At 48.9% G+C, this 26,099-nt stretch overlaps 1 protein-coding gene across 4 annotated transcripts in view; it reads right to left on the bottom strand.

The window, feature by feature from the left end:
* Positions 1 to 26,099, bottom strand: part of FAM222A (family with sequence similarity 222 member A) — a 57,042-nt gene that overhangs the window by 7,473 nt on the left and 23,470 nt on the right. For 2 of the 4 annotated variants that reach the window (XM_004053870.4, XM_019039271.3), the window contains exon 2: positions 19,130 to 19,257. The exons of 1 other annotated variant lie outside the window; for it this stretch is intronic. In XM_004053870.4, coding sequence (XP_004053918.2) covers positions 19,130 to 19,211 — 82 coding nt within the window. In that variant the 5' untranslated portion in view covers positions 19,212 to 19,257. Of the gene's footprint in view, positions 1 to 502; positions 692 to 19,129; positions 19,258 to 26,099 lie in introns of those variants that run through there. One more of the 4 variants, XM_019039272.3, reaches the window with a different exon arrangement.

Here is a 26,099-nt window from a genome sequence, read left to right as displayed (position 1 = left end):
TCAAGGAGGCAGGGAGGCCACCCAGGGAGTTAGCTCTCACACCTGCCCTGGGCTTCTGCCTGGCACCTAGCAACTTCCAGCTGGTGGCCCTGAGCCCCAGTCCCTCTTAGAGATGGGCTTGGGGGAGCTGCTCAGTGCTTCAACGTGCTTTGAATGTGAGTACCTTCAGGTGGGGCATGAGCCTCCAGGTCACTGGAGTCCCTGTCTGAAGCCTGGCCTGGCCACAGTGCTCCGGTGGCCCCTGGAAGCCAATGGGTTTGCAGCTCCTCCTTTACATCTTGTTCCCTGAAGGACTTTCCTGAGCTCACCCATGGGTGCCTCAAACCCAACCTGTTCCACCAGAGTAGCAATGGAGGTGGCTTGGGGTCCCAGACTACTTGGGGCCCTGACCCCAGCTTGGTGAAGGCTCTAGACTCTTCCTTGAAAGTGGGCCCAGCTGCGAGTATTTAGTGCAATTGCACAGTCCCGTTTTGGTAAATGTAATGACAGGAAAAGGTCTTACATGAAGGAAGTGGGTGAGCCAGTGGGCTGGGGCAGGCTTCTCAGCAGTGGCAAGGATGGTGGGGAGGGGGCCTGCGGCTTCGTGACTCCATTCTATCAAATAAATAGGATGCCATGGAAGTGGCGCCGTGTGACTCTCATGGCTGGGTTGTAAGAGGCAATGTGCCTTCCACCTGGAATATGTTCTCTTGGGACCTCCATCCTTGGAACCTGGCCACTGCGTTCTGACGAAGCTGAGGCCTAACATGTGAGCATGCAGGTCTTCAGAAGATTTCCGTGGCCCCTACCATCACCAGGACATCACAGGGCAGCTGCACCCTCCCCACTGTGCCCGGCCCCTATTCCCAAGCATAACCGGCTGTCTGGCACTGCTGGTTTTGGGTAACCACACAGCTACAGTAACCAGAACAGCAGGGCATGGGACTGTGAGTGGCAAGAGGGAGGGGCACCTTGCTTGGACAGGGTGGTCAGCAAAGAAGCCTCCTCTGATAATGTGGCTTTGGAGTACAGATTGGAGGGAGGTGGGCAAAGGAGCCATGTGGATGGTTGATGGAAGGTAGTCTTGGGGGGTTGGTGAATGCATGGGACCTGGCACAGCTGGGGAAGCAGTTGGTGCAGGGTGAGGGTGGGTGGGGAAGACAGGCTGGAGAGGTGGGAGTGCACTGCAAACCGGCAGGCTTCAGGGCCACTGCCAGGACCCAGGGGGTTTCCTCTGCGTTGGAAGGTTCTGAGCCGAGAGGAGAGATCTGACTCAGGTCTTCCTACGACCCCTCAGGCTGCTGGCTGGAAAGGGGCCAAAGGAAGCCCTGGGAGCTGCCCAACTGCCGGCTCCAGGCAGAGTACCCACACCCAGGGGCCCTCAGAAGCAATGGGACTTGCTGGGCCCTAAACATGAGGTTCGAGAGGCCTGGAGATGTGGGGGATATGGATGGGGAGGCACATGGAAAGAGGCAGCTCCCACATGCCTGTAACTTACTACACCCTCGCAGGCTCTCTCCTTCTCTCTGGAAGGAGGTAGAACCAAGGTGTGAAGGAACAAGCCCCAAATGCTGACAGCAGCCTGCCTGGGGAAGAGGGCCCGGGTTATGGGATGGCAGGGGGATTTTACTCCTTTGTGCTTTTCTATAATTGCCAGCAGCCAGTGACTGAGTATTGATTTAGGATGGGGGGAGGGGCGCACAGCTCCCTGTCCTCCTCGGGTCCTGCCTGGAGCCTGGGGTAGTGCCCTTGGCAGCTGCATCAAAGCTCCTCGTACTCCCGTGGACCCTTCTGGCTCCCCACCCGCCTTGGTGAGGCAGCTTCTGCTCCTGGGAAGAGCACAGAGGCTTGGGGGACAGCCTTACAGCATCTGGGGGTGGGGCTGCAGGTGGAACGTGGACTCTTGAGCCACAGATCTGGTTCAAGTCCCAGCTCTGCCACACACTGGCTGTGTGGCCTTAGGCACACCACTGTCCCTCTCTGAGCTTTCATTTTCCCTTGTGTGAAATGGGTGAATGCTGCTGCTGACCTGGGAGGTTCTGTGAGAGGTGTTAAGAGCCGGCTTAGCTCAGTGCCTGCCCTCAGTGGGGGCATGGCTGTGGGGTTGATGACTTCGTCGGAGCCCCCTCCACTGCCTCCAGGCTCCCAGCTCCCAGCTGCCTCTTTCTGTAACCCCTCCACTGAGCTCCTGCTTGTGTGAGTCTGAGTTGCTGAGGGTGGCATTCAAGGCCCTGGCCACCTGGCCCAGGCCTCCCTCCCGCAGGCCCCTGGAGCCACACACAGCGTCCCCAGCTTCCTCTCATACGCCACCCTCTGTTGACTGTTCCCTCCAGGCCAGGCATTGTGCCAAACCCTCATGGCCTTGCCCTTCCGCAGTCCTTGTGGCAGCCCCGTGCTTCAGAAGAGAAGGTCAGACGTTCAAGGAGTAGAGTGTCAAGCGGGGGTCACAAACAAATGCCTAGAGAGGACAGATGGCAGGGACTGAGGTGGGCAGGGAGGGTGTGTCCTGACCAGAGAATGTTCACATTTAAGCAGTGTTCAAATACCCAGCAGGGCCAACCACACACCAGGTGGGCGGGATGTGGCCCACAGGCTGCCAGTTTGAGACCACTGGTGGCCGAGAGAGGATTTGTGAGCCAGGATTTGAGCCCAGGTCCTCCATCCCCCTGGCTCCTGCTCTCAGTCACTGGGCAGCATTGGTACTGTGGCTCGGGCCCATTCTCTCACACTGATGTGCCCTCTTTCCTCCATAACTGAAGCCTCACTGGTCCTTTAGGGTCTAACTGAAGCACTGCCTCCCCGTGCTGACCACCTGGACAGACTGCTCTTCGGGTCTGTATGTGTTTCCCCTGCCCCACGCCCCTATGCAAAGGGCCTCATCTGTGGGTCACAGCACCTGATCCAAAGTGGTGAAATATGTGTGGGGGGTTGCTGTCCATGAGGCAGGGACGGCCTACACCCAGCGTTCCACCATGCACTGGTGCCCACTGGTGCGTGGTACACAGTAGGAGCTTGCGTTGTGTGTTGGGTAAATGCAGTAAGAGGGGTTGCCTACATACCCCTGGCCCACTGGCTCTCCTGACCCTCAGGTCTCAGCCAAGGTGTCCCCCAGCCAGGCAGCCCCTGACGTGTCCTCGTAGGACCCCCATGCTGTAGCTGTCGGTCTACTTTTCTCCTGGGCTAGATTTGGAGACCTTCTAGGGCAGATCCTGTTTTTTCTCACCACCCTGACATCTAAATAATTGCAGCTGCCACCACGAAGGTGCTTGGAAAGCGTCCCATGGATGGCGGCTCCAAGGCCAAAGAATCCCGCTCCCAGGCCTTTGAGATGTTGCAGGGGCAGCCGCCAGGCAGCATCTGGACTCAAACGTGCAGAAGCCAGGGTGCTCCCCACTGTGTACTGGGGCCACTCCTTCCCCCACTCTGCTTCTGCCTGCTGTGGCCCCCATTAAAGACTTGTCGGGAAATTTAAAAGGCTGGCTGGGCTGGAAGTGCTGGATGAGCTGCCACTGCCATTAAGTTAATGTTATGGGCCTTTTACAGGTGTGTAAATAGATGCGGTTATTAACAAGTATATTAAGCCAATTAAAACCAGCCCTTTGAGTGGGATTTAATGTTGCTATAGGGAGACACAAGAGCAGGCCTTCCAGAAGCTGAGGAGGGGGCAGGGCAGGTGGAGTGGGTTGGGGATGTGCCAGAGGGAACACGGAGCAGCGGGGAGCTTGGACTGCAACACTCTGCACCACAGGGCCTGTGATATGGGACCCCAGGCACCTACCGCAGAGTGAGCCAGGCAGGGCCAGGCTGGGTCCAGGGAGAGGCGTGTGTTCTTCAGCCCTCACCATCCTGTGGGGTGCATTCTGGGGCTGCCCCCATTTGACAGATAAGCAGCTGAGGCTTGGAGAGGGCAAGTCGCCTGTCCAAGGAGCTGGGAGTAGCAGTCAGGAGGCTTGGAGGTGGGTTCTGCTGGCACTAGAGCTACCTCCTGGATCCCCCTGCGGTCCTAGGTTCCTACTGCTTCACTGGGCATGCCCCTGGAGAAGGGGTTCCCTTGGTGGACTTCAGCTTTCTGGACGGTAGAAGGGAGCAAATTCTCGCCTTCCCATAGGAGAGGGGAGAGTGAAAGGTGTGCAAACACACAGTAGGTGTTCACCCAGTGTCGTTTCTTTCTCAAGCCGTCGCACACTTTGTCTACTGCCTCCTTTGTTAGGGCTCAGGGTATTATCTGTGTTGAAATGGGGGAGCAAGGGGTGTCCAGGGCTTCTCTAGGATGGAAGGGGTCCCTGGCACAGGGCCTGGCCCCAGCTCACTGGGGGGAGCAGCTCCACATCTGCATTCCCCTTTGCTGCCACACTCTGCCCTTGGAGGTGGCAGCCTCCTGAATGCTCAATTAACGTGACACTAATTAGCTGGTGGCAGAGGCAGAATCCCTAATGAGGTCGCCCAGGAAGGGAGGCAGGGATGGCGGCTGGGCTAGGGCAGACACAGCTGTTCTCCAGCCTCTATGGGAGGGGTGTGGGGAGGGGCAGGAGTGGCTGCTCCATACCTTCCTGGCTGTCCCAGGGACCCTGCCCCAGCTGAATGACTAGGGTGGTAGCCTGAGGGCCCCTGAGGTCAGCCACAGGTGTGAATCCACACATCCCAGTGACCAGCCAGGGAACCTCAGGGAAGTGACTGCAGCTCTCCTGATGTCTGTTTCCCGTGAGGGCAGGGGAATGGAGATGAAATGACAGAATGCATGTCAGTCAGCCTGGTACAGGTGCTCAGAAAAGGCTGGCCACCTTCCTTCTAGCTCTTTCTGGGCCGGAACTGGCAGTGGAGGGTAGCAGTGAACAATGGGCCCTGTACAAAGGACCCTGCCTCTCGTTCTCTAACGTGCACACACGCAAGCTACATACATGTGCTGAGATGCTCACATGTGTGCCCAGACATTCAGGGACACCCTCAACATACAAAGACAGTCAGGTGCTCCGGGCACACATTTATCCACACACACCTTCCACACCCCACAGCCCTGGAGCGGCCAAGGTGGCCCTGCTGGTGGGGCTGGGGACACTTTAATCCCTCTCCAGCCTGACTTTCTTGACACTCCCATGTGCCTCAGTTTCCCTTGCCCACTCCCTAGCTGGGCTCTGTCTTTGGGAGCCCACACCTTACTCTCTGCCTGCACCCAGGGCCCCAGATTTGTCTGTGTTCCCTGTCTTGTCCTGATGTTGCTGCCTCTCCTTTTGCCTTCAGCCCAGCCTCATCTCTCGCCTTCTCCAGACATAGACCTACTCCTGTCTGTCTCCAGCCATATACGTGTTGTTCTGACTCACCTACCTGTCCCGCCCCCTCCCCACCCCTGGCTCCCTGCCTGTTCCCATCATTGTCTTTCTGCAGCCACATCCGTGGCTCTCTATTCTGGACCCTGGTCCATTATAAGTGTTGCAGACACCCACTCTCAATTTGTGGCTTGTCTTTTTTTTCTCTCATTTTGGAAATCCTTTCTATCCTGGGGATTATATTCTCCATCATTTTCTTCGAAGAATGATATGGTTTTGCTTTCCATAGTTAGATTTCTAGTCTGCCTGGGATTCGTTTTTGGGTATGGTGTGAGGTAGGACTCCTCTGTCACTTATTCCCTGTGGATAACCACTTCTCCCAGCATGGCATATGTCTCCCCAGTGATCTGCAACCCCTGCTTTGTCTCCTGGTCCTTGTGCTGATCCCACTGTCTCAACTTTAAGCTGTAACAGGACAAGCCCCTTCCCCAACCCTGATACTTCTTTCTCAAAAGTGCCTTGGCCATTTTTGGTCCCTTTGTTTTTATCAATTAAGTCAGCTTTTGAGTTACACACACACAAATGCTCAAGATGTAGGGACTGAATTTCTTCCATTTGAATCTCTGTCTATATGCATGACATATTTCTAAGTTTATTTAGGTCTTTAAAAAATACCACTGAATAAACTTATCTTCTCCATAAAGGCCATTTGCCTCTTTTGTCAGAGTTTCATAATTTAGAGGAAATGGACAAATTCCTAGAAAGACATCAACTACCAAGACTAACTTGAGAAATTGAAAATCTGAATAGACCTATAACAAGTAAAGAGATTGAATTAGCAATCAAAACACTACCCACAATGAAAAGCCCAGACCTAGATGGCCTCATAGGTGAATTCTACCAAGCATTTAAATAAGAATTAATTGTTCACAACCTCTTCCATAAAAAAAAAGAGAGAACACTTCCAGATGAATTCTGTAAGGCCAGTATTACCCTAATTCTAAAACCAGACAAAGATATTACACACAAAAAAACTATGGACCATATAGCCATTATGAATATAGATGCAAAAACCAACAAAATACTAGCAAACTAAATCCAGCCACTTAGAAAAAGGACCATATACCATGACCAAGTGGGACTTATCCCAGGAATGCAAGGTTGGTTCAACATCCAAAAATCAATTAATGTTAATACCGTATTGACAGAAGGACAACTACCACATCTTCATCCCAATAGACACAGAGCATTTGCCAAATCAATATCCCTCATGATAAAAACACTCAAAAAACTATGAAAACTACATAGTTAACATCATACTTCATGGTAAAAGACTCAATGCTTTCCCTCTACAATCAGGAATAAGACAAAGTATCTTTCCACTCCTATTCAATATTGTACTAAAAGTTTTAGCCAGAGCAATTAGACAAAAAAAAAAAAAAAAAGCATTCATATTAGAAAGAAGTAAAACCATCTCTAGTCACAGATGCCATTATCTTGGATATAGGATATCCTAAGAAATTCACTAAAAAACTATTAGAATAAAGAAGTTCGGCAAGGTTGCAGGATACAAGATCAATATACAAAAATCAACTCTGTTTATTCACAATGAGTCCAAAAATTAAGAAAATTCCAATTACAACAGCATCAAAAAGACTGAGGAATAAATTTAACAAAAGAGTAAAACTCAAAATCTGTAAACTACAAAACATTGTTGAAAGAAAAATAAAACATTGTTGAAAAAAATAAATGGAAAGACACCCTGTGTTCATGGATTGGAAGACAATAATAAGATGGCAATATTCCCTAAGTTGATCTATAAATCCAATGCAAATCTCTATCAAAACCTCGCTGGCTTCTTTGCAGAACTTGACAAGCTGAGACTAAACTTCATGGGACTCAGAATAGCCAAAACAGTCTTGAAGGAAGAAGACAAAGTTGGAGGATTTACACTTTCTGATTTCAAAACTTAATACAAAGCTGCAGGAATCAAGACAATGTGGTACTGGCATAAAGATGGACATGCAGGTCAATGGAATAGAAAATCCAGAAATAAACCCTTACATTTATGGTCAATTGATTTTCACAAGGGAGCCAAAACAACTCAATAGGAGAAAGATTGGTCTCTTCAACAAATGTTGTTGGGACAGCTAGGTACTGGTATGCAAAAGAATGAAGTCGGATCCTTTCCTCATGATGTACACAAAACTTAACTCAAAATGAATTACAGGCTGGGCACGGTGGCTCATGCCTGTAATCCCAGCACTTTGGGAGGCCGAGGCAGGCTGATCACCTGAGGTCGTGGGTTCGAGACCAGCCTGACCAACATAGAGAAACCCTGTCTGTACTAAAAATACAAAATGAGCTGGGCATGGTGGCGCGTGCCTGCAATCCCAGCTACTCGGGAGGCTGAGGCAGGAGAATCGCTTGAACTCGGGAGGCAGAGGTTGCGGTGAGCCGAGATTGCGCCATTACACTCCAGCCTGGGCAACAAGAGTGAAACTCTGTCTCAAAAAAAAAAAAAAAAAAAAAAAGAAGAAGAATTACAGACCTAAATGGAAGAGCTAAAATCAGAAAACTCTTAAAACACAAGAGTGTATATCTTCATGACCTTGGGTTATGCAAAGCCTTCTTAGATAAAAACACCAAAAATACAAGTGACCAAAGACATTGTGACATCACCAAAATTCAAAACTTTTGTGCTTCAAAGGATACCACAAAGAAAGTGAAGACAACTCCAGAATGGGAGAAAATATTTGCAGATCATGCGCCTGATATGGGACTTGTATCTAGAATATATGAAGAAGTTTTACAACTTAATAAAAAGACAAATTGCTGAATTTAAAAATGGACAGGCTAGACGCAGTGGCTCATGTCTGTAATCCCAGTGCTTTGGGAGGCTGAGGCAGGAGGATCACTTGAGGCAAGAGTTCAAGACCAGCCTGGGTAACATAGTGAGATCCCATCCCTACTAAAAATTAAAAAACTATCTGAGCATGGTGGCATGAGCTTGTAGTCCCAGCTATTCAGGAGGCTGAGGTGGGAGTATCACTGAAGCCCAGGAGGTCGAGGCTGTAGCGAGCCATGACCATGCCACTGCCCACCAGTCAGGGTAACAGAGCAAGACCCTGTTTCAAAGAAAAAAAAAAAAAAAAAGAGTCCCAAACTACTGCCTGTGGGCCAAATCTGGCCTGCTGCCTGCTTTTGTAAATAAAGTCTTACTGGAACACAGCTACACCCATTCATTTATGTATGTCTGTGGCTGTATTCCTGCAAGAACTGGAGTGTTAATAAATTACAAAAGAAACTGTATGGCTCACAAAGCTGAAAATATCTGCTCTTTGTAGAAAATGTTTGCCAACCTCTGCTGTCAAGGAGTACGGTTGTGTTTGTATGTTGATCTTATGTTGCTAAAGTCTTATTCTCTTGGGTTTTCTTTTTTTTTTTTTTTTTTTTAGAGACAGGGTCTCAATATGTTGGCCAGGCTGATCTCTTGGACTCCTCCTGAGTAGCTGGGACTACTGCAACTGGGCTCTTGGGTTTTTCTACGCAGATAATTTTACTCCTTTCTAATCCTTATACTACCTTTTAATTTACTTGTCCTAGCTTACCTGTGCTGGCCACAGCCTCTCTGCAGTGTGTGGACAAGCAGTGATTCGGATCTTTGTCTCCCTCTGATTTTATCAAGCCTCAAGTTTGTTTGTAGTGGATCATGGTTGGACTCTGGTAAATGAAAGAGGCTGACTTCCTTCCTAGTTGGCTTGGAGCTTATTTTTAGTTGTTAAATCCTAAACAGGGATGAGATCTATCTGGCCTGCTCCTGGCCCTTCATCTCTGAGCCTCTGTCCTCTTGCAGGCTTGGTACCTGCGGCAGGGGCGGCCCCAGACCTTCCTTCCATCCCTCAGGCTGCACTGAGCAATAGCTACGTAACTGAATCTGCTGTGCGGCCCTAGATTTATTTTTAATTTCATTGGAATTTTAAATTGCTTTGTTTCTTCCGTCTTTTATTAGCATCAGTGGAAGCAGTGGCACCTGCAGGAATGCTGGTGGGCAGTGGTTCACTTAGGCAGTAGCTCCAGCCTGTCGGCGTCCTGAGGGTCTGTAGGGCGGGGGTGGGGTGAGGGTGGGAATTGGGGAAGAGCTGCTCCCTGATCCTCTTGGACGACAAGCCCTTCAAAGCTTCTCATCTATCACGAGCAATATGGGTGGTGGAGTTTCTTGCCCCCTTGTGGGTATGGATATTGTGGGAGAGGCTCCCGCCCCTGGGATGGGGGCAGGTGAGGTATCTGGGTCAGCTGCTAGGCCCTGCGGGATCCTCTCCTTCCATTCCTATCTCCATGTCACAGCAGAGGAAACCAAGGCACAGTCACTAACTTGTCCAAGACCATACATACACACCCCCATCAGGGCACAGCCTGTATTTGACCCTTAGACAGTCCCAAAGCCTGTGCCCTAGGGGTTCATGGGGATGGGGCAGGGTGGGCACGCTACCCTCAGCCACAGAAGAGCAGCATGGGGCACAGAGAGGCCACATCACTTACCCAAGGTCCAGCTGAGGAGGGTGGGTGCTCATGTCTGCCTCCTGGGACAGCTGCCTTGGCTCCACCCTCCTTGGACCCTTGGACAGGGACGAGGCCCAGTCCCTGAGTACCCCCACCTCGCCACAGGCCCCCACGGTGCCTCTCTGGGGCTTCTGCACAGCCTGTGTTTTCAGCAGCGTGTGACTCAAAGTTTGCATATTAACTCCATAATGGGAAAGTCAAATATTTATTAATTAGTGGGGAAGGCCCTGAGCAGTTGAGATCCACAGGCTGCTGGCCCAGGGGTAGGCAGGTTCCTTTGTTTTTCTGCAGGTCACTGTTTCCAGTCACCTAGGACAGGCCACGACAGCCTGCCGCCCCAACTCCTGGACCCACAGCTTATTGCAACCCACCTCCTCTGGCCCATCTGACCTTGGATCCCAGAGAAGTGAACTGTGGCTCTTTCTGGTTCCCTGGCCATTTCTCAGCATACAGCCAGACCTCATCACAAGCTACTCTGATCCCTGTTTTACAGGAAAAGGGAGACAGGGGTCTCAGACTGGACCACCTCGTCCCCCTCCACCAAGCTTTTGACGTTATCATCACAGAGGGCCAGAGCTGGGTGGCTTCTTAGGTCCACCTCATCTGAGCCCTTGTTTTACAGAGGGAGGAGAACAGAAGCCTTGAAAGGCTGAACCACTCATCCAAGGTCATGTTGTCCATAGCCTGGTCGAGACCTTTCTCCCTTGGCTGAAAACACAGCATGGCCCCAGGTCTGGTCACAAAGCCCTTCCTGTCCTGGTTCTGCCCAGGGGCAACAGGGACAAGAGAAGAGATCTGGGCCGTATCACCCAAGAACCATGCCTGGGAGGAAAGGGCAGGAGCCTCCTTGACTTAGCGTCCAGGCACTGATTGGCAGCAGCAGGGCACCCAATTCAATTAGCTGCTTATCTCTCTTCCTGCCTTCCTGTTTCCTGTGCTCTTCAATTACAGGCAGAGTCACTGTCTTTTCCAATAAGTAAAGAGATGTCAAAGGATCTGAATGGGTGGGGGAAGCAGGATGTCCTTGGTGACCATCCACACTCTCCTGTTCTGGCTTTGGAGCAGGAAGGAAGGGCCAGCCCAGGTCATCAGGCCCAGCCCCTCCTCTAGCCATCTGGTAGCAGAGGGCAGGGAGTCTTGACAGCTGGACAGTAGCAATCAAAGGTTAAAAGGCACAGACCCTTTGAGACAGTCCAGCCTGGAATTTTTTTTTGCACAGAGGCACATGTACAAAGATGTTCATTACAGGAATGTTTAGAATAGTGAGAGACTAGAAACAACCTAAATGTCCATCAGGGAAGGGCTGGTTAAATGTTACCATTTTTTTTATTCCTGCAGTGTAATACAGTGTAGCTGCTAAACCCCTAAACAAAAAAGAACAGGCTGCCAATAGTAGCAGAGATCAAGTAGGGCTAAGAAGCAGAAAAAAGGGCCACACCTGCAGATTTCAAAGTCAGCAGTGAACACTTTCCAAAAGTGAGGGGCACGCCCTGAGTACAAAATCTAAACCCCTTATTTGAAGCAGTGAAAGTAGGGGTTTGTCAGCTGGTGACAGGCTCTTCCCTTAGACCTACTTGGTTTAGAAGAGAAAAATAGGTGGGGCTACAAACCATATTTTCAGGAACCTGGGTCTGAGGAAAAAGAGGATAAATAAGCACACATAGGAAACTCTGGGTTGTATGGAAATTTTTAGTTAGCTCAGGACATGGCCCTGGCTTTTCCCCAACCTGAAGCTCCTGCAAATGGACTGGGAAAAACTCATTTCCTCCTAGTAATCTAAATTGAACCAGCATAGGACCTAATAAAAAATATACTAAAAAATGAAAGCAAGGAAAAGCATAAATAAATTCATGGTTGGCCAAAAACACCTCCCATCAGAAGGATATAGTCACAGAAGAGATGAAGATCATAGACAAGTATTTCATCAAGAAGGAAAAAATTTAGTAAGCAGTTCTTTCTATAAAGCAAAAACACAAAGAAGATATACAAGAGCAGAAGAAAAAAAAAAGCATACTGTCCAAGTAAAGGGGGAAATAGAATGAGCACAGGGGGGAAAAAAAGGTGCAGAAAACATAGGGAAAAAAGTGAGCAACATAAAATGAGTCAGAAAGGTCTAATCAGAAAAAGGTACATAGGGAAGATAGGTGAAAGATAGCCAATATGTGCTTAACTGGAGTCCCCAAGGAAGGAAACTAAAATACAAGCCTCGGATCTGCAAGCTGAGAGGGCACAATACTGTGTTCCAGGGAAAATAGACTCTCTATGGTCAACTCGAAGACACATCCTTGTCAAGTAACTGGACATGAAAGATATGGAAAGATCGAAATCAAATAGATGGGGGAAAAATCAGTCCTCAGCTTCTCCATGGCAACATGCAATATTAGAAGACAGTAGAACAAAACCTACAAAATCCTCAAGCAAACAACGTGAACCAGGAACTTGTTTTTTTTTTAAACCCACTCAAGTAGAAAGGCAATAGAGAGACCGTTCTGAATTGTGCAGAAACTCCAGGAGTATTGTTCACATGAGGCCTTCTTAAGGAATATACTAGAGGACCAACTTCAGACAATGGGTGAACCAAGGCAAAAGATTTGGTAGTGAGCACTATTCTTATTAAAGAAACAAATGTGGGGATTGTGGTGACATATCAGATGCTATATTATAAGCCCTGAGAATACACTAATAGCATCGCTAATAACAAATGAGAAAGGAAGGAAGAAAGAAGGGGACAGAATTATAAGTAGACTGATATCCTAGTCTTTATGTCAAACTCCTGGCTTCAAGCGATCCTCCCACCTTGGCCTCCCAAAGTGCTGGGATTGCAGGCGTGAACCACTGTGCCAAGCCTGAAATCATCATCTTTAATAGCTGGAATCAAAAGATATCATTAAAATTGATGTTAGACAATAGAGTTTTGAAAATATGAAGTGAACTCTAAGAAAATGTTGTGGAGAGAAAAAATCTACCAATTTCATCATTTTATTCCTCTTAGGGAAAATAACAGATACTATTCTAAGAGAATTAAGGAATAGTTATACTACTAGAACAAGGCCACCAACCTTCCTTATTATTAGTAGGTACACAAAGCAGAGAACACAAATCATACAGTGAAAGACTTTTTAGGACAACTTAAATAAAGCACAAATGACTGAACTAAGACCACATGTGTCATATCAATAAATGTAAATGGGCTAAACTCTCCTATTAAAAGAAAAAAAGGGCATTCAAACTGGATCACAAAGCTTAATCCAACTCTATAGTATATGAGTCACATCTAAACAAAGTAATTCAGAAAGGTTTAAATACAAGGATTGGCAAAGGTTTTAAGAAAAATGTGAATTTAAAAGGCAGCGATTACCATTTTAACAGATAAAATTGAATCCTGGACTTTTTGGCCTGGATTCAATTTTATCTCTAAGGATATAATGCACTGTGAAGATTTAAGATTATTAATATCTATGCATTAAATAACATTGCATCGCCATTCAAAAGCCAAAGATACAGGTGCTACAAGAAGACATAGACAGGAACATGTTAGCAGTAGGTGTCTAGTTCCTTTCTCTATTCATGACAGGTAAGTAAGGATATAGAAAACCTAATAGCCGGCCGGGCGCGGTGGCTCACGCCTGTAATCCCAGCACTTTGGGAGGCCGAGGCGGGTGGATCACGAGGTCAGGAGATCGAGACCATCCTGGCTAACACGGTGAAACCCCGTCTCTACTAAAAATACAAAAAATTAGCCGGGCGAGGTGGCGGGCGCCTGTAGTCCCAGCTACTCGGGAGGCTGAGGCAGGAGAATGGCGTGAACCCCGGGGGGCGGAGCCTGCAGTGAGCCGAGATCGCGACACTGCACTCCAACCTGGGCGACAGCGAGACTCCGTCTCAAAAAAAAAAAAAAAAAAAAAACCTAATAGCCTAATTAATGGGAGATAAAATTGGTATACACCAAACTGAATCCTGAAAACAAAGTGAACACCTTTTTAAGTCCCCATAAAAAAATCCACAAAGCTCACAACAATTACCATAGGTTATATCACAAAGAAAGCTTCAAAAAACTCCTAAAAAGTAGAAATAGTAGACAAGATTCTCTGATCATAAAAAACACTACCACCACCCTAGAAGTAAAACACAAGGCTGGGCATGGTGGCTCACACCCATAATCCCAGTACTTTGGAAGGCTGAGGTGGGCAAATCACCTGAGGCCGGGAGTTTGAGACCAGCCTGACCAACACGGAGAAACCCCGTCTCTACTAAAAATACAAAATTAGCCAGGCATGGTGGCGCATGCCTGTAATCCCAGCTACTCAGGAGGCTGAGGCAGAAGAATCACTTGAACCCAGGAGGTGGAGGTTATGGTGCGCCGAGATCGCACCACTGCACTCCAGCCTGGGCAACAAGAGCGAAACTCCATCTCGAAACAAACAACAAACAAACACACACACACACACAAAACACCTACTATTTGTGTGGATGTGTGGGACTCAAATGAGTCTTAGGTTAAAAATTTAAAATATCTAGAAAATAATAATAATGAAAATACTACATATAGCTCAGAAGTGCTCAGAGACTTTGTAGCCTGAATTTCTCCTTTTTTTAAAAAAGATTAATGTAAAAATGTAACTCTCTAAGGGAAAAAAACTAAAAGCAGAAGGAAGGTTTTAATAAAGATAAAAGCACAAATTAATGAGTTAGAAACCAGAAAAGAATAATTACTAATAAATAAATCCTAAAGATGAATCTTTGGGGAAAGGGGATAGACAGTATCATTAGCTAACTAACCTAATGAAGAAAAACAGGAAAAAGAGCACAAAATATACAATATAAGAAATAAGGGTGAACTCACCACTTAAGAGTTATAAAAATTATTTAGTTCAAACTAATGCAAATCAATCTGAAGACCCGGATAAAATGGATACTTTTCTAGAGAAACATAATTTACCAAAGTCATTCAAAAAGAGTAGAACAAACAATCAAACTAATTATTAGAGAAGAAATAGCATTATCAAAGAGCTACCCACTCACCCCAAATAACTGCACTAGCCCAAACAGTTTCATGGAGGATCAACCAAACTTTTAAGAACAGATAATTCCATGTCTATTTAAACTGTTCAAAGAGAAAGAAGGAAAGCCTCTATTTTCTTCATGATGTCAGTGTAACATAGCAAAACCCAACCAAAATTGTTCCAAAAAATAAAAAAAAAAAAAGAAGAAAGAAAGAAAACCAAAGAACAATCTCTTTGACGAGACTGAGGCAAAAATCCTAAATAACAAATTCAATCCAGCAGTGTATTATAAAGAAATATTTACCATGACCAACTGGGGTTTAATCTGGGATGCAAGGATTAAACCCCAGTTCAATAAGTTCAATATTAAGAAATCTATTATTCATATGAATTCACCGATGGGAAAAAATGTGATCATAAACACTGAAAAGTCTTTTGGCAAAGTTCAACTTCCATTCTTGATTTTTAAAATCCTCAACAAAACAGGAATAGATGGATACTTATTTAACCTGATAAACTATCTGCCCCAAAGCCAGCATTTGCTTAATGGGGAAATCTAGAAGCTACAAAGCAAGAATGTCTATTATCACCACTATTATTATTTCATTGTTCCAGAAATAGTAGCCAACTATTAAAATAAAGAAATTAAGGTATAAAACAAAATAGGGGGTAAATTTATCATTTGTAAATCATATGATAGTATAACTGGAAAACCCAAGAACCTAAATTGAAAAACTGTTAGGAACAATTAAAGAATTCAGTAAGGTGGCAGAAGTTAACAGCCTTCATATAAGTGACCTTCCACTGGAAGAAAAGACTAGCTAAAAAAGCTAAACTATCCAGAAATAAACTTAACCAACACAGTGTGGAAGATTTCAACCAGGCAAATGTTAAAACATTCTCGAGAGACATGAAAGAGAACTGTATCATGTTTTGGTGGGAAAGGCAGTGTCATAAAAGTGTCATTTCTTCCTAAATTCATCTGTAAATGTAATGCAATCCCGGTAGAAGCACAAATAGGATTTTTGTTTTGACCTAGATAAATTGATTCTATAGTTCAGACAAGAAAATAATAAAAGAGCCAAGGAAATTTGGGTAGAGGGGGAGAACAAGGAGCAGCAACCTCTACCAAATACTAAAATGTACTACAGGGCTGGGCACGGTGGCTCATGACTGTAATCCTACCACTTTGGGAGGCTAAGGCGGGTGAATCACCTGAAGTCAGGAGTTCAAGGCCAGCCTGGCCAACACGGTGAAACCCCGTCTCCACTAAAACATATGAAAATTAGCCAGGTGTGGTAGCGCGTGCCTATAATCCCAGCTATTCAGGAGGCTGAGGCAGGAGAATCACTTGAACCTGGGAGGCAGAGGCTGCAGTAAGCCAAGATTGTGCCACTGCACTCCAGCCTGGGAAACAGAGTGAGACTGTCACAAAAAAAGAAAAAGTATTACAGATTGAGCACCCCAAATCTAAAATCCAAAGTATTCCCAAATCTGTAACTTTTTGAGTGCTGACATGGCATTCAAAGGAAATGCTCATTGGAGCATTTCAGATTTTGTGATTTGGGATGCTCAACTGGTATGATGAGATTTTCCAAAATTCAAAACACTTTGGTCTCAAGCATTTCTGATAAGGGCTACTCGACCTGGATATACACATGCTGCAACACAGATGAACTTATGTTATTCTAAGTGAAAGAAGCCAGTCACTAGTCCAGAATAGGGAAATTGTAGAGAAAGGGGAGGAGGTTGGTGAGGAGAGATGAGGTGACTGCTGATGGGTGTCAGTTTTCTTCTTGAGGTGATGAAAATGTTCTAAAATTGACTGCGGTGATGGCTGCATAATTCTATGAATATACTAAAAATCATTGAATTGTACACTCCAAATTGGTGAATGGTATATGAATTATATTTCAATAAGGCTAAAATTTTTAAACATAATAATTAATTAAAACAGCACTGCACTGATACTTGAATGTATTTAGATCCACACCTCACACTTTGTACCCAATAAACTATAAGTCATATAGAGATCATACTTTTTTTTGTTTTGTTTTTTTTGAGACCAAGTCTCACTCTGTCGCCCAGGCTGGAGTGCAGTGGCGCTATCTTGGCTTACTGCAACCTCTGCCTCCTGGGTTCAAGCGATTCTCCTGCCTTAGCCTCCTGAGCAGCTGGGATTACAGGCATGTGCCACCATGCCTGGCTAATTTTTGTATTTTTAGTAGAGTTGGGGTTTCACTATGTTGGCCAGGCTGGTCTCAAACTCCTGACCTCACGTGATCCACCTGCATTGGCCTCCCAAAGTGATAGGATTACAGGCATGAGCCACTGTGCCCGGCCTCATACAATTCTTAAAAACCATCAAAGATCTATAAGAAACCTGGGGGAATTAAAAAATAATAATCTCAGCCTGAGGAAGGACTTTCCAAGTATGATACAAAATCCAAATGCCATAAAAGGAAATACTGATAAGTCTCACTTTCCAAACAAAATTCCTCCATGGCAGAATCAAAAACAAAAATGAACTTGGGGAAAATGTCTTCAATTCATAGCACAGACAGAGGTCTGATTCCATCATACACAAATAGCTCCTACAAATCAATAAGAACAAAAACCACCACCTAATTAAAAAAAAAAAAAAGGAGCCAAGGAGATAAATAGATTAGTCAAAGGAAAAACAAATGGCACAGACACAAAAAGATACTCAGCCTCATTCATATAAAACTAAGTTAAAACTACACTGTAGCCAGGTGCAGTGGCTCACACCTGTAATCCCAGCTGATCAGGAAGCAGAGGCAGGAGGATGGCGTGAGGCCAGGAGTTTGAGACTAGCCTGGGCAACATAGCTAGACCCTGTATCCCTAAACAAAACAAAACCAAACCCACATTGTGATCCTATTGTCACTGCCCAGGTGAGCAAAACCTAAAAGTGTGATATGATGCTGTGATGGTGAGGGGTGGGGAACAGACTCTCACACCACAATGTGAGGTATCCACAGATACACCATCTAAAGATGTCCATCAGACCACAGCTATCAAAATGCCAAACACACATCCGTTTGACCCGGTATTTCCACTTCCAGAAATGTACCCTGCAGTTTTATCCACATCCTCGTGATACATCCAGGGTTTACCGCTGCACTGCTTGTACCGGCAACAGGTCAGTTACAGTCTAAATAGAGGACTGGCCAAATAAATTATGGGCAACCCTGCTAGAGAAAACTATGTGGCGAAAGAATGAGGAAGCTCTTTAGAAGCTGACATACAGAATAGATTACAAAGGGAAACAGTGAGGTGCAGGATAGTGTGTAAAATATGCGTCTCCATACATATTTGCTGGGGTGCACATAAAACATCTGGAAGGACACCCAGGAAGCTGACGACATGGACCCCCTCTGCGAGGGAAGCGGGTGGCTGGCCCAGAGGGAGGCTTTTGTCTATATACCCCTTCCTTCTTCCAAGTGTTGCATAACATGAATATGTTCTCTTGTCTAAAGATAAATATTTAAAAGAAAAAAAATATTTTCACATTGTAAGCATCATGCTAAATGGCAATGGATCCTGGGCTACAGCACAGAAGCAATAGGGAGGGGTGGGGACTGCGGTGACCTGGAGACAGACATCCCTTTAAAAGAGGCAGTCATTCAGCTCTAACCGTAGCTGCAGTACAGGCACACAGGCCTATGTTACCAGAGCCTCTGTTTTTGTTTTTTTCAAGAGATAGCAGAAATCCATATTTTAATGCAAATCTCCGTTTCTAAGTACTTCATTAAAAAAGAAATTATGATAGCTAAAAATAACCAAATCAGAGCGTTTCGGATCCTGGTCCTAGATAGTGAGAACAGACCCCTGGTCACCAGGTCTAGGTCCCAGTGAAAAAGCACGGCCAGAGAGGGAAGGAAACACCCAAGACCACACAGCTCATGGGCCTCAAGCGGGGACCCCATTCTGTCTATTTTTTGCTTCCGCGTCATCCTACTTTAATGGTGGTAAGGGAGACACACATGGCGAGATAATGGTGGTGAAGTTGCAGAGGCGGGGTTGGGGCATGGCGATGGTGGTGGTCAGAAGAGGCTGCTGGGAAGGAGGTCAAGCCAGAGTTGAGAGTCTTGCTCCACAGGAGCCGGCCAGACAAAGGAGTGGGTGTCATTTTGGGGATGGAGACCAGGAAGGCAGCACAGCCGGGGCCAAGGCCTGGGGGCCTAAGAGAGCATAGAGACTTTCCGACAGGGCCATGGTAGGTGGACATCCTGGGGGGTGAATGGCGTTCTCTGCCCACGACCTGCCCTGCAAAGGCTGGGGAGGCGTCCTACTCACACTTGCGCAGCTCCAGGCTCTTGCTCGGGCAGGCCAGGTGTTGGCCCGGGGCGTTCTGGGTCCTCTGCAGACAGGCCAGCATGGCTGAGCTGGGGGTCCCCAGTGGGACGCGCTCTGCGACTGGGTCCCTGCAGGAGGAAGATGGGGTGCTCTGTCACTTGGGGGCTGCTCCGTGTTCGCCTCCCACCATTCCCCCCGGGAGTCTCCCTGCAACCCCGAAGAACATCAGAGACTCTCAAAGCAGACACCCATTTCCCTTATTCGACCAATGAGGGGACCAAGGCCTGAGGCATCAAGAGGCCCATCTGTGGCCTCACGGGAAGGGACAGAATCCAGGGCTCTTGAGTAGGGGCCGGACTGATGGATCACACATGCCCCGGCCCTGCTCCGCATCTGGGTCATCTGCTCTGGGGCCTGCCCTGATGCCCCCAACTGGGTGAGATCCTCACTCCCTCCATGCCCCGCAGCAGGCTGTGCTTCCGGCCCGTGGTGGCCCCCTGTAAGCAAGTCAGCCTGAAGACCCCACTTGGTCATCTTGGGCATCTACACAGAGGGGTGCTCGGGAAATGCCAGTGGGTGTCCCAGGTTACTGAAGTACTGGTCTGTCTCCCGCCCAGGGCATCCTCATAGCCCCCCTGGAGGGGAGATGTCAGGATGGCGTTCCTGGGAGAACAAGGGGCTCTTGAACCTTGATCCATGCTGCACCCTGAGCCCAGCCCCAACGGGCCATCAAGGCTGCCCTGACCCGAGATCCCTGTCGCTGCCTGAGCTCCTTACCCTGAATGGGAAGGGCAGAGGTCTGTGCCCCGCAGGGCAGCAGCTCAGATATGGCTGCACACAGGCCCGTGTGGTACCTTCCCCAACAGCCAGAGCCTGACATTCACATAGACACTTGCCTTCAGCTTCCCCAAACCCACTCTCCTGCAGAGAACGTTTCAGGAGGCTCAGGCACATTCCTGAGAGCCCAAAGCCCCTGACTGGCAGGGTCAGAGTGGGCCTGCCTGTGAGGCCCCCATGGGAGGGTGGCGGTGGGAGCTTACCCAGAGGTCCCTTCCTCCCTTCTTGCTAAGGAGAAGGCAGGTCTCAGGGTGAACTCAACCCTGGACACCCCTGATGTCCATCTACCCGAGCACTCTGTCCCCACCACTTCCTGACCTCCCACAGTCCTGAGAAGCCAAGCTGGATCACCTCAATCTTCTTGTTGGTTTTAAAAAAGAAGAAGAAAGCAGAGGGGGTGTTGAAGGGGAAGAAAGGGAAGTTATTTAATACTAAACAGGTGTCTGGAGTCCTAAATTCTGCCGCTTTCTTCTAATAATGAAGTATTCATGAGGAAAAGCCTTTTTTCACTACTTTCTTAAGATACTAATTTCACAACAAGCTCCTTGTTACGGCGCAATTATTCCAATCTTGTATTTCCCGGAGACGGTTGCAGCCTCCCGTCTGTCCTGGCCTCTCGGTAAATGAAAGACAATCGCGTAACCACCTTTCATTATGCCCTATTTTACTTTCAGCAAAGGTACCCTGAAAGAAATGATTTCCTCTGAAAGGGACTTTTATTCAGTTTCAAAACCAATTTTCTCCTATTACTGTCTCAAGAAAAAAAAAAAAAAAAAAGAGCGAGAGAGAGAGAAAGTGGGGGATGGAGGGGAGGGGAGGTGATTCTCACCGCCCCCTCCCCAGTCGCCAGCCTTAACACAGAGACGCAATAAAAGCTGCAGTATCCACTTCCCGGCTTTGATTTCTGGTAATTTTAAAATAGGCCATTACAATCAGGCAGAAATTATACAGTTTAAAAAGGGAATGAAGTGGGGCTTATTGCAGGGATGAAAGTCCTTGACTGCAGGAAGGCAGTGCTGCTCCTCTCCTCGGGGACTTGGGACGTGAGCAGGTGGCGGGAGCAGGCCTGACTCGGGCCTGCCATCACCACAGCCTTGGACACCAGCCCTGGAGGACACGCCGTGCATGTGCACAGGGAGGGCTGGGTGTGCACACACACCCTGGTACACACTCACCTATGTACGTATGTGTTTGCTGCATGGCAAGTTCCTCTGCACTTACAGGCACCCTCTTACGCACAGTCAGATGGTCTATGGGGACTCACAATCGTGTGCAATCTGGAAGGTAAGAGGCCTGTGGCAACCTCCCTCACCCTGCCCCAGCCTCTTTCTGTGGCCCCTGCTCCAGGGCAGAGTCCATCTCTCACTGCTCTGACATAGGGGTTGGGGGAAAGGAGGGAGATCCGGAGAAAGCCAGTCCAAGACCTCTCCCTCCACAAATGGGAAACCCAAGCCACAGGGGGCAGTGGCCTGCCAGGCAGGGAGTGGCTGGGTGCACTTACCCCCTCACCACTGAGCTTGGCTGCACCCAGGCCAGTAAGGAGGGAGGTCAGAGGCTGGTGCTCTGTGGAAACCTGGGCTGGAAGCCTGAAACCTCCTTGCCTCCCAGCACACGCTGTGTGACCCCGGCTGGGTTAATGACCCTCTCTGGCCTGTAACAGTGGCTCCATGATCCCTGTGGGTACCTCCAGGTCACTTTCTTCCAGAGTCCTGGCCATGCCCGGCCCTATCTCCAGCCTTCTACTGGGGTCCAGAAGTCCAGCCCTTCTCTAGGTGCCCTAATGTCCCTTGGGCCATACATCCCACATGCTTTGCAGTTGAAAAAGGGTGGGCTGGGGACTGCAATTGTTGGGGGAGGGGCAGGTCGCCTATTCTGGAGCCTCCTGGGACCCCATCAGCTCCCTTCCCAGCAGGGCTCTAGTTGTCAGCGTGCTCTTATGGTGGATGCCAGGCAGTTCTGGGAGCTGGGAAGGGTCACCCGACTGAGCTCAGGGCGCGGGGGTTTTCAGGGTGTGATGGTGTTCAAGTGTAGGCCTCAGCTTTGGCTCAGCTTTGCCAGGGCAGCTGCCTGCATCCTCCCATTCCTTGCTTCTGGAGGGCTACAGGCAGCCTGAGAGATGCTCTTCACTTAAAGAGGAGGGACTTTTTTCTCTCTGCACCCCCAGTTCTCCCAACTCATTGCCCATTCTCCCAGGAACCCTGTGTCCTGCCACTGGGGGCACATAACAGGGTGGTGGGGTGTCCTAGGAGGGAAGTGGGGAGGGGACCACCACCTCCAACTCCTGCATCATCCCCATCATCTGCAACCAAGACGGTCAAATCCCCCTCCTTGGCCTTAAAACCTCTCTGGCCCCGGCGTGGAGCCCAGCCCTCTTTGCCCACCACACCTCATCTCCCTCTTGGCTCCCCCGGCCCTCCTTCCAGCCAGGCTGCCTCACACCTCCAGACCCCTGCCCCTGCTGGTTCTCCTGCCTATGGCACCGTGACCCTGATCCGTTCGAACTCAGATCTGTCTTCAGACCCTGGCTCACCCGTCCCTTCCTCTAGATATCCACCATCTCTGCTTTAATCACACCAAGGTGTAATTGCCAATTTTCACATCTCTCTCCCTCCACTGGACTGTTTCTTAGGGGTAGGGACCGTGTCTTATTTGTCTGTCTCTCCCCAGTGCCTGGCAAGAGTAATCATTTACTAAATAGGTGTTGAATGAATGGCCGAATCAATGAATTGGTTATTGTCAGATAAAGTGATCTAGGCCCAGAGAAGCCAAGCGTCCCAAACAAGGTCACACAGCAAGGCAGGGACAGGACTGGGGCATGCGCCTAAAACACTCATGTTCTTTCTGTGACCCCATCTTGTCCCCTCCCTGCCTGGCATCATCCCATCTGCAGGAGGCCAGCCTCTCAGAGTCCCCGCCTGGACTCATTACCCCCCTGGCCAAGCACCATCCAGGGAGCACTGTTCATTTTGAAACCCTATCTGCAAATCAGACTGTTTATAAGCTCAAGGTCTTTTGTGACTTTAATAAAAAAGGGGGGGGGGCAGGGAGGGGAAAAATGTCGCATGCCTCAATGATTAGAATGCTTGGCACCTTCCCTGACATGGGGGCTGATAAGACGCCTTATCTCGGAGACACCCGAGGAAAAGGTCCCCTCCACCAGATAACGCCCCCAGCTGTCGATGTGTCCTTTCATAGCTGAGGATTTAGATAAAGGAAATGTGACAGGGGAGGGGAAAGGAAGGAAGGAACTTTTCAGGTCCGAGGAGGAATTGAGTCTGTGATGCTCGCCTTAGCAGAACAATGAATGGGAGGAGGCTGTCTCTGTTTTTATGAAAAGAACAGGGATTTGGGGGCTTGGGCCCTGCTTGCCTTTTGTCATCTCGCCCTCACCTGTCTGGCTGCAGGGGGCATCAGGGAGCCCACGGGCCAGTGGGAGGGGAAGCTCTGAAAGAGCAACATGCAATTTGGGCTCTTAACGGTGGTGAGCATGTATTGACTGCCCTCTGTACCAAGCCCATGCGCCTCCTCCTCGTGGCCTCTGTGGCTCCATTTCACAGCTTAGGAAATGGCCACAGAGAGGGGAGGTCATCTGTGCAAGGTCACACAGCTTTTAGATAGCAGAGCCCAAGGATGCCAATGCCAGTCAGTCCCTCAGACCCACACTGTACAGCAGCTCCATCGTGGTTGGGGGCCCGTCAGCCCTCAGCTCCCAGTCAACTGGGCAGGGAGGGATGGAAGCAAGGGTCTGCTTCTCCCCAGGGCCCAAATCCATTTTGATTCTACTGTGGGAGGGGCTGGGATCACAGAAGGAAGGGGTGAGAGGAGGGGAAGGGCTCCCAGAGGCCACTTATTCATCCCATAAACATTCAAGGAGCGCAACTCAGGAGGCCAGCATTGGGCAGAACAACACTGAGATGAGTAAAGCCCAGGCCTTGCTTCTTACCCACCCATTCATTCATTTAGGCAGCAAACACTTCCCAAGCATCTTTTGAGGGCCAGCTCTGTGCCATGTACTGGGAGGACGGAAATGACTCAAAGTGTCCTGCCAGAAAGGAACATCTAGCCAGAACTGACCTCCCAATAAAAATGAATGTTCCTGACCTCTCTCTGCCTCCAGCATTTTCCTGATGTGGCAGGCATCTGGAACTTTCCCTCATGTGTCCGCAGGTCAGCAGTCTGCCCCTTGCCAGGCTGGGTTGACCCCAAGGCAGAATAGGAGGACACACCTGGCTTCACGGCAGGGCCCTGAGATTGTGACCCCGGGAAAGCCATGGGCTGCGCCCCTCTGAGCCCCCATCTCCTCCTCTACCTCCAATCCCTAGAGCTACCCACCTGGCTTCTGTGGCTCCATTCAAGGCCAAAGCCTAGCTGTGACCTGGAGGGGAAGGTCATGCCAGGCCCTTCCTGGTGTCCAACAGGACTAGTTCAGAGAAGAGAGCTGGCCCCGGAGGCCTCTGGGTTGTACCTGCCAGGCAGGGGCCAGGCACTGGGGTTCTCACTGGCTGGGTGACCTGGAGGAAGTCACAGCACCTCTCTGAGTCTGTTTCCCAAATGAACCTTTATGGGGAGTGGACCAGCTGATAGTATGAGGGCCATCTAACTTGGACATAAGAGGATGTGATCATTTGGTTTTCAAACTTAATCCAGCTGTGTGCAAGGTGTGGGGCAGTCCCTGACCTGTGGGCACACAAAGGGGCTCTAGATGTAGCCATTGTCTTTGAGGGACTTAGAATCTCAAGCAGGGACAAGATAGGAAGCTGGCAAAACCCAGCAATTCATCATGCAAGGAGAAGAGTAGATGGTTCAGACTCTGAATTCCCTTTCAGGAAGTGAATGAGATGCTGGCCACTCCTCAGGGCCTTGCAGCCTTCCTGGGGGTGGTGGCAGGATAGGTGGGTGGTAAGGGAGCCCTCCCACAGTTCTCACCTCCATCCCTCTGGCTGTAATTCAAGTCTCTTCACGCTGCCTGGCCACACAGCCTGCTCCAAAGGCAGATAGGAGCCTGAAATGGTGGTGGGAGGCCCAGGGCCCGGGGAAGAGAATGAATGCTGGATTGGGAATACTAGGGTCAGACCCTGGCGGTGTGGCCCTAAACGGGTCACTTCTCTGTGTTGGTGCCCAGCACCATGAGCTGAGCAAGTAGAAAGCCTCAGAAAGTCCAGATCTCTCTAAATAACGAGGGGCAGCAAACCTGCTTCTGGCCAGGAAGAGTGGAGGGACCCTTGCCCAGCCCAGGAATGTCCTCAGGAATCTAGGTGCAAGCTTCCCCCAACCCCCTTAGGGGCTCCCACGACAGGAAGATCCACTGTCTGTCTCTTTCCTCTCCTCTGTCTACATCCCTGTCCTTAGCTCTACCTGCCTCCTGTCCTGATGCCTCCCTTCTCCTTCCTGCTGTCTCTCTCTCTTTCTTTCTCCCTTCCTGACCCCTCTTCCCTTGCTCCTTCCTCTCTCTCCCACCCCGCTTGTCTCAGTAAGGCAGCCAGAGTAGAAGCCCATCCCCACCTCCCTCCTGCCGCTCCCTCCCCCATCTCTGTTCTGAGCCGGAGGCCTTCCAAGGGACCCTGTTAATAATTAAATGTTAATCTAAAAAGCAATTTGAGCTGCGGCTAGGCAGATCTGGTTAGAGATTACATTAGCATGGAGGAGGCGAGGGTAATTTTCTTTAACCCCTCTCCTGATCTCTCAAGCCGGGGATTCTTCAAGTCACACCGGCACTGCTGATTAAACTGGCACAGGGCTTGGCTGTGGATAAGGGGCCTGTGAAAAGTGATTATTTCCCACTGCCATTTGGGCCTCAGCACCAGAAGGGGATTTTTACCTTTTTTTTTTTTTTAAGGTTGGGGGTTGGGGAGGTACTGTCCCCTTGAATAGGAGGCCTCATCTTCTGCCAGAATTACCACTGTATCTGCCCCCACCCCAGCAGGCCAGGGGCTCTCTAAAATGCTGCAGATCTGGTCACAGAGCATACCTGGCTCTTTGGTTTCCAGGACAAAGATGCCAGTCCCCTGCCTGGCTCCAACACCCCTCCATTGTGCCTGGTTCTGGGCTGGGCACTAGAGCCAGAGATGCTGGCAGTTCTGAGCCAAAGGGGAGACCAAAAAGTAAAGTGACAATCACCAATTCTGGCTGGCAG

Source organism: Gorilla gorilla, chromosome 10 (assembly GCF_029281585.2).
Source record: "Gorilla gorilla gorilla isolate KB3781 chromosome 10, NHGRI_mGorGor1-v2.1_pri, whole genome shotgun sequence".
NCBI classification, from domain to species: Eukaryota; Metazoa; Chordata; class Mammalia; order Primates; family Hominidae; genus Gorilla; species Gorilla gorilla.
This window is presented reverse-complemented; position numbering and strand designations above follow the sequence as displayed.